Here is a 13,575-nt window from a genome sequence, read left to right as displayed (position 1 = left end):
TATATATATATATATATATATATATATATAAAACATCACATTATGTTCTAATTGTAATCGCAATTTAGGATAAAAATCATCTCACGAAGTACCAACTTCTGATTTTAATGAAATATTTATATGTATAGGTAAATAGATGAAATCAATAAATATCAGATGAAAAAAACAGTTTTAAGACCATGGCACATAAAAAACTTAAGACTTAAACAATAAGTGAATCGATCAATCGCAAGAGACCATAAAACGCGTTACGAGACATCGTATCGCCCGGAACTATTATACAATAGGTTTTTAATTAATTTTTAATAAAAAAGGAACAAATCATCAATTATTCTACCTATATATGTTCGACCATTGGTTTATTTCTTGCGCCTTAAGATTTAAAATACCTATTGTAGATCCACACTAAACAATAATAAATCCAACATGTTGATTTCCTTAATTACATTTCTATGTAAGTCTTAAGTTTATGTATATAACATTATGTATATAAGTTTATGTATATGACAAAACCTTTAGGCTGAGTTATTCCATCTTTCGGTAAACTTCAACTGACTACTTTACTTTCTTACTCTCTTATTCCTTTATTCTTTTATTTATCCAGGTAAATTATCACATAGTTTATCCAAAGATAAAACAAACACCCTTAAAGCAATAAATCTTAAATATATAAATCATTTTTTTATTATATCTGAAAAATATTGAAGATGTATGAAAATATTTTATAATGATGTTTCATAATAAAATTATCTCTATTCGTTCACGTTAATAATATCTTTTTAAATAAATATTTTTGAAATTCATATTTTCAAAAATATTTTTGTATATTTTATAATATATTAAATAATTTTTTAGATATAATAAAAAAAATAAAGTCACTTTACTTAAAAAGGACATTTATATTCTTAAAATTTTTTTTTCACATCAACTTATATTTTTTAAATTTATTTATTTACGTAATCTATAAGTTAAAATTTTTTATTAAAATCAAAATTTGATATTTTGCAAAAATCTCTTAATAATATTAACATATTATTATGGCTAAGACCCACTTGTAATAGTATAAATATTATGAAGCATCCTCTTTTGATTGATCAATTAATAAAATTCTTCTGAATCATTTGTAGTGTTAATTATACTTATGTCTTATACATATGTATCTCTAATAACAACATATATAACCGTAATATATGTTAATATATCACAATATATTATCTGTAATCTGTCTTTAATAATCGCATAAAATACAATAATAGTAAAAAAACTTATTATTATATCTTTTATAACATATATTTTAATTAATTGATTTATAGATGCTCGAAAGTAGACAGCTCTTAACATTCTCAAATTTGATATATTTTGTCGTCGTTCTAGACATCTTCAGTCACATGTGCATATACTGCGCTGTTGGAGAAGTATTAACAACTCAGGTATAATTAAAAAAAAATTCTTTACTTCCTACAAATTATTAAGAGTGTGATTTAGTTTTGTGGGAAGGGGGGAGGGGGTATTGCAAGAAATTGTGTCGAAGACATTCCAATCGTAAGCTGTTGGTGAAATGAGATGTAGGTACTAAGCTGGAAATCGGTCGAAATATGCAATTAAATATGCAATTAAATCTCAGTTCTGCTCTAGAGAAATATTTTCATAATTTGCAAAAATGTGCAAAAATTTGTTGAAAATTGGATCAATACTAAAGAAGAATCTTTTTATCGTCGCCTTTCGAATCTACCTTTTGCCAGAAAGATAAGAAAAGTTATACAAAACGAAGGAAAATATTTTGATTATAAAATATTCCGAAGGGTTCATTATCTTGTTCCAATAAATCAGTTTTTGAAAAAAAAACACTCAAAATTAAATCATACTCCTAATATTATATTTTTCCATGCACAATTGCATATTATAATAGATGTATTCTAAAATGAGAAATATCATATCCAAAAAGCAAAATGTTAGCAGATTAACACATTAGTAGCAAATTTGATCAGAATTAAAGGTTATAGGAGATTGAGGTCAATTAATATCGTAATCTGCTCCAGTTCTGTCGACAATACCTTTGAAAATTATATTTCAACAAATTGTGAGAAATAAAATAGAATGCTTGCTAACATTTTACGCCAACAGATTAGTAACAGAAACCGAACAAAATCTGCTGAGAGAATTTTATGACAAATTGGTAGCAGACCGAGCAGTATCTGCGCAACACAATCTGATAGCAACTAATAGCAGAAATGGAGCAGATTCTATTATTTAGATATTAAAATTGTAACGTTATTACTACAGAAAAATTTCTCAAAATGACGTTTCTATTATTTACATTTTTTTCTATCTTGAAAAAATAATTTCAAATAATTTCATTAATAAATTAAATATATTTTACATGTAAAAGTTTAAATATACAAATAAATACCCGCACTATCAAGTCTATAATGTCAAAGGAGTATACGTAAAAATGGCCAAAATTCACACCGACCAAAAACCTAAAAAACGAATTCCAAAATATTTCTTGATATATAAAAGAGAAAAATAACATTTATAATATACACATTATTACACAGCATGCAATTTTAATAATTCATATATGTATTCATTATTAATAATTCATATATTTTTTATGATTTTAAGTATGACAAAATCCACTATGCTGTGTATTTTAATGAATGGTATACTTTGAATGCAAGAAATACTCGAGACTTAGTTCTTCTAATGTTAAGAACCAGTAAACCTCTTTATCTTAACTTTGGTAAACTGTTCCCTTTAACGATGGCTACATTTTGCAGTGTAAGTTATCACGAATTTTAAATATTATATGATTTTAGAGCACAAGATATTCTTTTTACGTGTGTACAAAATAAAGTCAATGTAAACAGAATAATATTATGCATTATATTTTTTATAAATTATTTGTAACATATCTAATATTTAATAACATATGTATATATTATTATATGTATATATTTTTATATCGTTTTTCCTTAAAAAGTCTTTTATTTACTTATTGTATTTTTTGTAGCTATTAAAAATATCAGCCGGCTATATATCTGTATTACTTACAACAAGAAGTCAATGAATGTTTTGAAATACATATATATAGATATATAACGTCCAAATTAATATTAAAAATATAAATTCGATAATGATTTAACCAGAAAATATTAACTAATTTAAAGTATATAATTAATTAATTTAAAGTATATTTAAAGTATATTCATGTAAAATATTTGAAAAGTTCACATAAAATGTTATATGAGTACATTATGAATAAACTTACTTATGTTTTCTGCTACTAATGTAATATACTGGCTGATTATTCTACTTATTGATAGAAACCATCATATATAATATAAAAGAGACATACAAAGAGACAGACAAAAAATTAGCTTAAATAATGACGAAAGAAAGGAAAATAAGACAACTGTCAACTCAAGAAAACTGTATGCAATATTAGATTGAAAATAATAAGTAATGTATTAAATAAATTAAAAATTTAACTCTATTAAAGATTATATATTTTTATTTTATATACAGTTATGACATATTTTATATTTAATTTGATATCACAAAAATAAAAATTGTGAGCACTAGCATTTGATATGAACATAAAATATCTTGCAAACTTAATAAAAATTTTATCATTCATTTCTTGTTAATTAAATCTAAATATTTTATTTTATATAGAATAATGAGATGAATCAATTGATGATGCACAGAAAATATGTATTTTGAAAAATATACATAGTTGTATATTGCAAATTGCACAATTTCTTTTTAAAGCAATAATATATATATATATTTTCTTTATATTATTGATTTATCTGACTGTTCTATTGATAAAAACATTCAGGTAGATTTATTAAAAAAAAGAAACAAATTTACAAAAAATTTATATTTTATACCAAAATATGCTTAAATAAAGTATAAAATTATTAAATCTCACAAATTATTAATTTTTTAAAACTTCGTTTTACTACTATTATATGCAAAATAATTAGGAGAGTCATATTATTATATGTAAAATAAGTTCTATAATTTCATTTTAAAAGTAGCCATAAGCTTCATATAAAAGAATGTCTTTTTGAAAATTAATTTTATTTGTCGCTCTTCAAATCATACAATTTTTATTTAAAACAATTTTGCATTGGGTGTAAATTTCAACATATTCTGATGATTTATTTTATGTTTTCTACCCTGTATGTTTAAAAATAATTTTGAAGAAAGATTTTATTAAAGAAACATTTGCATAAAGTAAAGTTAGATATTCTATACATTCACAAAAATTTTCTATTGATAAAATCAAATTAATTACGGCAAATAAACATTCCTCTATTCTAAATATAATAATTTAGAAAAAATTAATCAATTCTCATTATTTGTTCATTAAACATAAAAATAGGAAAATAATAACTGTCAATTATATTCTCTACAATCTAGAAAATATCATAATATTATATTTATTCCAATACTGCAATTATAAATAGATCGAACAAACACTTTAATTGTCATAAAAAAGCAATATTATATTCATATTACTGCTCACTGCAACACAAAAACAAAAAAATGTAATTTGAATCACACACTCGAAATCGATTACAAGTTCGTGAGAACTTAAGGGAGAGAAAAACATGTTGTAAACAGGTATTTAACAATCCCTCGTTGTTATACCAGTTTTTATCTGCTTCGAATGTTGCACACGAAACTTCTATAACACAAACTTCTATAACACGAAGGATTTAAAATTTTTTAAGTCCACCCTCTTTGTGCAATAATCATCTATTACTTTAAAAAACTTTTATTATGCACACATGCATGAATCGGTTAAATGAAAGTTAATCGTTCTATAAAGAGAAAGATATCAGTGGATAATAAACAAATTACAAGAAGCTATGAAATAATATTAAACTCTATGGTAATAAAATTTCATGATACAAGTATACAGGAGGATCTGCTGTGAAAAATATCTACATTCGAAATGTAAGTATATGAAAGAATAAAAAAGGCCCAATATCATAAAATAAAAATATCTATTTACTATATCCAATTTTTACAAGAAAAGTAATATCACTCACAACTAGTTTTATAAAATGACTATAGTTCAGACTATAGACGGCTCAAAATCGATTATAACTGCGTAAAAACATGACTGCTACATAACCTGCCGCCTGACCAAGTACTTATTTCAACCAGTCATTACTTCAGTTATTATTCATAAAATACGTTATCGTTGTTGTACTAATAATTATCCGCAGTTGCACAACAAGAAGGGACATGTAGAATTTTTTAAACCTTCTGCCACTAAACATCTCGTTTTTAGAGATTTTTATTATGTACATGAAATATCATCCCTGTATAGACGCTGTAAAAGAAACAGAGTTGTCAGTTCATCTCTTACGTTCAACATGGAAGCAAAATATCTTGCATATCGCAATCATAGTAAATATGGTTATGAATCATTATCAAAAAAAGGTCAGATAAAATATATTTCGTCCAAAGTGGAATATATGATATATCAAATCTTTTTTGAAACAGATTTCGAATGGGCAGTAAAGTTAAATCGATTTAGTCTAGAATTAATCGGACTTTGGCCGAGGTTCGAACAAACTACATGGGAAAAGTGTTTATGCAATTTACGTGTACTTCTCACTTTCTTATTTATAATATTTGTTCTTATGATTCCTGCTCTACATTCTCTGATAAGAATCCATTTTGATATTTTACTTGTGACAGATAATTTGATGAGTACTTTACCAATTATTACTTGCGTTTTAAGACTTATAATTTTTTGGTGGAAGAAAAAAGGTAAATAAAGTAGCGATTTGATCGTTACGCGATATAAAATATTTACAATATACGTTTACAATATACGTTTTATATATCAGCAGAACTAATCTCATTTCTTTGTACAATTCTTTAATGAAATTAAAAATTATTTATATTGAATTTTAGAGAAATTAAAAAATTTAAGTTCATGTACTGCAATTGATTTATGTGCAATAGTTATATATTATTTATATATTACATTTGTTGCGTATATATAGAATTACTGTTACAATTGCGGACTAATCACATATAACTAAAAAATTTTTTTTTAATTAACTGGAAATAAAATTGTTGATCATTGAATTCGAATTAGTAAAATTAAATTTGCTCACTATTATTTTTAATTTTTTAAGGAAAATAGCGGAAAATCTATAAAAATTAAAAAAAACAAATTGAAAAAAACAAATGCAACGTTTTGAAAATATGCCACTATTTTCTTGATTACCTAAAAAAAATAAAACAATTTGAGATTCCTGTGTACCCTTCAGCTATATTGAATCATGACGTTATAAGCGAGAAATGTGTTGTAAGTGTGTACATATTGATTTTTCTTGCACGCTATTTATAAGTAAAGACAATTTGATTAAAACAGAATAATGATATCATTGCAAAACACTTATAAAAAAGGAAGATGCTCATTATTCCCCTTGATTAGTAAATAGTAAATAATCGCAAAAGATATGTAAAATGTATTTGTTTGTTCTTACTCAATGAGCAACGAAAAACTTACTTTCGCTTCACGAATATTTTCTCGATCATTTACTGACTATCAGAGGGATCAGAAAGAATAGTCTCGGCCCATTTTGCAAGCTTTGTAGCGATTTCATTATCTCTTCATTATATCTTCTATTTTATCTAAATTATCATTATATACAAAGCATGCAAGAAAAACGAGTCATTTCTCGCTTAAGACCCAATCAATATAAAGTATAGCTGAGGAGAGCTATACTTAGGAGCTAAAGAGATGCTGAAGACGACCAAACTATCGAAACATTTATATTACTTGTATATCAAAAATCTTTTTACAGAATTAAAGTAGAAAAATTAGGAGATGATGTAGTGAACCTTTAAAAAATTGAAAAAAAGTTTAAACCTTGCTCATTTTTAGTTTCGTAGAGCTGTCACGTAGATGTTTCTTTAATATATTGTACATACAAAAGTTTTATAACTTATAGACAAAACGATCCATCCATCGGGGTTCGAATAATACTGAATTTGTAAAATTAAGATTAAGGGGTTATTCTACTTTATAAGGTAAAAATTACATAATCATTCAGGAATTTTTTTAAAAGAAATGAATTAATATGAAACTTTTTGAAACTTTATTTGTACAAAATGGATATTTAAAAATTATTTTTTCGTCGATATGTATCACAAAAAAAATACGCGATGATACGCAAGATGTATGAAAAAATTTCTTTTTGACGCGTGACACCATTTCGTTAGTTTTAGTAACCTGAAACCAAAAAAATCAAAGAAATTATTAAATTGTAAGAGTTACGCTATTACTGGAATTGGAATATAAGAAAAAAATTGAAAATTGTTGAAATGGTAATGTTTTGAAAAATGATATTGATTTTCACCTATAAATTTGTTTTGTTTTTTTTTATATAATAAAATGAAATAATCATAAATTAAATTCCATAATTCCAATAATAAAAGAACATGTATTAAATGAACACGCAAAAATTCAAGTCGATCGGACGCTTAGTTCCCAAAATATTATGTCAACGCGATTGAAAAATGCTGTTTTGAGAAAAATGCATTTAAAGTTTCAACTACGATTTACAAATAGATTAATTGTAAATTAATAAGCTACAGCTATCTCAGCCTAATTAGCTAATGGCTTTGGTAATATATTTTCAAAACTATCAACTTTCCGAAAATACAATAAAAAAAATCGATTTTTTTTGACAAACTAGAATACTCCCTTAAAAGCTTAAAAAGAAAAAGATATATTAATCTGTAAATTACACTGTAAGTACACGTAGATACGTATGCAAAGACTCAAAATAGTAACCAAAGTAATAATTGTGTCTTGCAATGTGCTTGAACTTGAAAAGATGCCCATTATAAAATAGGCTTTTGGCTAAACACTAGTTCATCATTTTTCCTCTTCTTTCCTCTTGGAGAAAAAAGAATAAAAGATGAACTGATATAAAATTTCAACCAAAAAGAATAGGCCTAATGCTAAATAAAGACACATAAATAACTTTGAATGAGACAAAACGATAATGTAAAAAATGAATTAAAGATGTCACTGTTATCAATATTTTTCATTCAAAATTAAAAAAGTCTACACTATAGACATCAAATTCGGCCGTCACTCCAGCATCGTCTTAAAAATTTTAATTCAGTGATTCGATATCTATAAGATTCTTATTCTGATTTCAATTAATTTTCAAAAAAATGTTATGATCCTAAAGGTTATTAATATATTTCCGCAATTTTTTAATATTTAATTGAAACTAAATTTAATCAGAAGTAAATTTTTATTAATTATATTAAAATTTGTTTTCATTTATAATAAACTTCTTAATATCAATAATTAACATCTGTTTTATATTGTTATTGATATCTTTACTTTTGTTTTCTTGAAGCTGTCGCACCGATAATACAATTAATTGCCAACGATTGGACAAAAACAACAACATCTCAAGAAAAAGCAATGATGATAACAAAAGCTCAAATTGCACGTATTATTATTACATTTGGATATGGCATGATGGCAGCGGCCATTACTGTTATGGCTGTTTTACCCATATTTGGTTACTCAGTGAGACATTTGTCTAATATTACTGCAGATTTGGAGAGACCACTCCCAATTCAGACATATTACATCTACGATACAACAAGAAGTCCACAATATGAAATGACATATGCTGTTCAAAGTATTGCTTCATTACTCTGTATCATGTGTTATACAGGCATAGACAGTTTTCTTAGTCTTTCAGTACTTCATATTTCTGGTCAATTGGATATTCTGAGAAATCGTCTCTTGCATTTACATGCTGTCGCCAATTTTAACAACGTTTTAAAGAATTGTATAATGGAACATATAAGGCTGTTAAGGTATATTTTGTCCTAAATATTCCTGTGTAAAATAGACTCCGGATTATCTAACAAAGCTTTTTCATCTCTCGGATTATGCGATCACGTTATCAAGGTCTCTGACGATAACATTACGCGCGATTTTTTTTTTAACATAATATTACCTTGATCAGAACGTTGACCCGATAATAAGGTCGATAATAAGATAAATAATCTTGAAAATGAAAAAAATACTATCAGATAATCCAGATTCGACTGTATAGGAATATGTAATTCCGGCAAATACGCCGCTCTGGGATTTACGCCGCAGAAGTCAGAAAAAATAGGAGTGGGGGTAATTTTTCCCCAATTACTCTCTGTTGTGCCTTTATCTTATATTATGTATAATGTTACGGTTATAGTTTCTTACTGTTATGTTAATATTAATGAAATTATTGTAAGTTGAATTGATTTGTTATTGATGTGTTAAGTAGCACCATCATAAATTATAATCTACATAAAATGATTACTGTAGGACGTGCAAAAGACTTAGTGACTATTTCGTGATACATAAGTGTAGAGAAATAGTAAAGCATGTTGTATAACAAAATATAAAATATCTTTTTATAGATATATGTAAACATGATAGATATCTTCTTTAGTATAAAGTGTTATATAAAATGACATTTTATAGAGCTATTAATCATGTGGAAGATATATTCAGTATAATATTGCTGATAATATTTCTATTTTTTGGTATACTCTTCGCTTTCTATGGATTTTGGACAATAAATGTAATTAATTTTACAAGAATTTTTGTTATACAATTTACTGTTTTATAAATAGTTTTCATATACATACAGTTTTCATATAAAAATAATGTCATATTTATTTATGTTCCAACTGTAATCACAACTTACATTTACACCTTTTATATGTATTTTATTAACAATTTCAAAGTTGTGACATTTCTAAAATTTTCTTTTATTATATATTTAAGAAAATTTTAGAATTGAAATAACTATAATAATGCAAACGAAAGAATTTCATATTTAATATTCACATAATAGATACAATTATATAAGCTATATTGATATATACATAGCTTATAATAATTCTTACAAGAAAATCGCCTTAGAAAAACTTTTGATTTTAATGAAATATTTATACATAGGTTAAGCAAATAGATAAAGTCAATTAATATTAGATGAAACAAAAGAAGTTTCAAGAGAATCCTAAAGTGAAGCCCGAACTCTGATAAAGTTACCAGAAGTCGCTGTTTTTCCAGCGCGCATCGACATATCTTTATATACTAATACTACACACCAATATCTCACACAACTTATGATACACAGTTTCGCACGTTTGTATCAATTTTCGTATAACAAAGTGATGAGAAAGTGTAAGCCTAATTCTGAAAACTCGACGTTATTTATTCGTGCAAATTACGTGTCTGTGGATTATTATTTCGAAGTACAGGTTGCAAAACTTTCATATCAAATAAATGTTGTCTCAACTTCACGGCTTGAGATACTATGTTATATGTTATGTACTAAAAAATGGTAAAAAATATATCAATTTCAAAATTTTTGGTCATTTTCGGCATAAACTCCACCTTACAGATACGTATTAATACGTATATTTTAATCCCGGAAAAAGATTTCCGAATCTGTAAAAGAGAAAAAAGTATTTGTTATATAAAAATTATATAATTTAGTCGATAATATAGACAATTTTAGAATCCCCTTAAAGTCATAGCATATAAAAGTAAGCAAATCGATCAATTACAATAGAGACCGTAAGATCGTAACACAAGAGCCTAACATAATTACAATAGGTTTTTAAGCCTTAATGCATAAGAAATGGATAAATCATCAATTATTCTACTCTCATTCGATTAATTGGTCAATTTCTCACGATTTAAGATTTAAAACACTTATTGTAAATACGGACTAAGCAGTAGCAAATCCAACATGTTGATTTCCTTACTTACGTCTAAATCTTTATAGTCTAAGTTCTTGTATGTAAGGCTAAAGCCTGAGACTGAAATTTATTCCATTTTTCGGTAAACTTCAACTGTCTGTCTTACTCTCTTACCTTCTTATGTTCTTACTTTTTTATTCTACTGTTTATCCAGCAAGTAAATATATCATCATATAGTTTATCCGAACATAGAACAATAAACAACTGAAACTCTTAAAACAATAAAAATTCTTATATACGTAAATCATTTTTTTATTATATTCGAAAAATATTGAAAATGTATGAAAATATTTTATAATAATGTTTCATAATAAAATTACCTCTATTCGTTTACGTTAATAATATTTTTTTAATAAATATTTTTTAAATAAATATTTTAAAAATTCATACTTCCAAAATTATTTTTTATGATTCCTATTGATAATCTAAATGTGATTCCTATGGATAAACAAAAATAATTTCATTATATTATAAAATATTTTTGTATAAAATATTTTATAATATATTAAATAATTTTTTAGATATAATAAAAAAAATAAAGCCACTTCACTTAAAAAGATCATTTGTATTTCTTAAAATTGTTTTTTCACAACAACTCGTATTTTTTAAATTTATTTATTTACGTAATCTACGTAAATTAATGTTTTATTAAAATCAAAATTTAACATTTTGCAAAGATGTCTTATTATTAGTAATATTAACATATTATTATGACTACGACTCACCTGTAATAGTATAAATATTTTGAAGCATCCTTTAATTGATCAATTAATAAAAATCTTCTAAAACATGTCTTATACTTGTATATTTTTAATAATAACTGTAATGTAATCATAATATATGTTAAATATCATGATATATGTAATGTACTTTTAATAACATAAAATATGAAATAATATTAAAAATAACATATTTTCACATCTTTTATAACACATATTTTAACTAATTAACTAGATGCTCAAAAGTAGACAGCTCTTAACATTCTCAAATCTGATATATTTTATCGTCGTTCTGGACATATTTGGTCATATGTGCATGTACTGTGCTGTTGGTGAAATATTAACAACTCAGGTATTTAACTGAAAAAAAAATTCTTTATTTCCTACCAATTATTTTTCCATGCACAATTGCATATTATAATAGATGTATTATAAAATGAGAAATATAGTATAATAGTATTATACACAAAAAGCAAATTTCTATTACTTAAATTTTTTCTATTTTGAAGAAATAATTTGAATAACCTCATTAATAAATTAAATATATTTTACATATCAAAGCTTAAATATACAAATAAATACATGCTCTGTTAAGTCTACAGTGGAAAATTTAATTTAATTTAAGTCACCACTGCTTCTACTAAGTATATTGTAATTTTATACTAAAATGATAGTTAAATTTGACACTATATTCTGTTAATTTGATAATATATAGTATGTTCCTTCAACATAAAATGTCTGTATAAATAACTATTTATTAGAGGATATTCAAATAACGTTTTGGGACGTATTTTAGACGTTCAAAATACAGCGATAAAAACGAGACATTTTTAGATATTTTTCGGATATCTATAAAGACTTCGAATCAGTTTGGTCAACAAGAATGTCAACTCATGTGCTGTCGTCAGAACGAAATCAGATAGCAAAATCAGTTGAGATTAATCTGCTAATAAAAAAATCAATCCGATCAAATCTATTGTCATTCTGCCGACATTTTCTTAACATTTTATTTACAAAACAGTTTCTGCTTAAAATTTGCCTTTCTGGCATCAGAAATCATATAGTAGACTCTGTTCAAAATTTGTTTCTATATAGGCTTGGCAATCAAAGATAATTTATTTATTTAAACGTACAGGCTTGGCAAATCTGAGATAATTTATCTTTAACGTACATTTAATATGTATCAAATGAAACTTACACTGACAAGTATATATTATATATGTGTGATAATAATACATACATAAAAGTCTTAAGCTGCAATTGTACTCTTAATAGCCAAAGTTTAATTAGTTAATATACAAAAATACACAAATGTAAATTTTTATATATGTACATTATTATAGCACGCTATTTTAATAGTTCATATATTTAATAGTTCATATTAATAGTTCATAAATATTCATATATGTATTTTTTATAATTTTAAGTGCCAAAATTCACTATGCTGTATATTTCAATGAATGGTATATTTTGAATGCAAGAAATACTCGGGACTTAGTTCTTTTAATGTTAAGAACCAGTAAACCTCTTTATCTTAATTTTGGTAAACTATTTCCTTTAACGATGGCTACATTTTGCAATGTAAGTTATGAATTTTGAATATAATTTTAGAGTAGAAAATTCTCTTTGTATACCAAGTAATATCAATATAAACACAATAATATTTTGGAGCGTTTAAGTAAAAACATAATAAAATATATTCAAAAATAAAGAATTTCGTGCTATTCAACTGCTAAAGAGATTTTTTGTAAAATCTGATCATTGGCTTTCTACCGACTCTGATGTTTTAAATTCACAAAAGATTATAGAGATATCTGGAAAAACCAAAGGATACGATATTATTTCAGCTAAGATATAGCTCGAGACACTGCTGTGCTCCTTTATACGAGCTGTCGAGTTGTGCTAGATTGAGATAATTTTATTTCTATTAATATATTACAAGTCATTTTTGTAATTATCGTAGCTTAATTTGTATGCGTATAACGTATTGCTTAAAACTGAAGCTTGTTTGTATATTATACTTTTT

At 25.2% G+C, this 13,575-nt stretch overlaps 3 protein-coding genes across 3 annotated transcripts in view; all 3 read left to right on the top strand.

Annotated features, from left to right (window-relative positions):
• Positions 1-1,313: 1,313 nt before the first annotated feature.
• LOC108695172 (putative odorant receptor 69a) lies at positions 1,314-3,070 on the top strand. The gene is made up of 3 exons (XM_018204931.1): positions 1,314-1,430; positions 2,626-2,781; positions 3,014-3,070. The coding sequence occupies exons 1-3, from the start codon at positions 1,314-1,316 to the stop codon at positions 3,068-3,070; spliced, it is 330 nt and encodes a 109-aa protein (XP_018060420.1).
• A 5,472-nt stretch (positions 3,071-8,542) lies between these two features.
• On the top strand, positions 8,543-9,487 carry LOC108694939. The gene is made up of 2 exons (XM_018204630.1): positions 8,543-8,889; positions 9,478-9,487. Exons 1-2 carry the CDS (start codon positions 8,543-8,545, stop codon positions 9,485-9,487), a joined length of 357 nt encoding a protein of 118 aa, XP_018060119.1.
• A 2,297-nt stretch (positions 9,488-11,784) lies between these two features.
• LOC108694938 overlaps positions 11,785-13,575 on the top strand; it is a 2,041-nt gene continuing 250 nt past the window's right edge. Inside the window, exons 1-3 of the mRNA XM_018204629.1 lie at positions 11,785-11,901; positions 12,645-12,649; positions 12,977-13,130. Of these exons, the coding sequence (XP_018060118.1) occupies positions 11,785-11,901; positions 12,645-12,649; positions 12,977-13,130 (276 nt within the window). The remainder of the gene's footprint in view (positions 11,902-12,644; positions 12,650-12,976; positions 13,131-13,575) is intronic.

The sequence above is a fragment of the Atta colombica genome, unplaced genomic scaffold (assembly GCF_001594045.1).
Source record: "Atta colombica isolate Treedump-2 unplaced genomic scaffold, Acol1.0 scaffold126, whole genome shotgun sequence".
NCBI classification, from domain to species: domain Eukaryota; kingdom Metazoa; phylum Arthropoda; class Insecta; order Hymenoptera; family Formicidae; genus Atta; species Atta colombica.
This window is presented reverse-complemented; position numbering and strand designations above follow the sequence as displayed.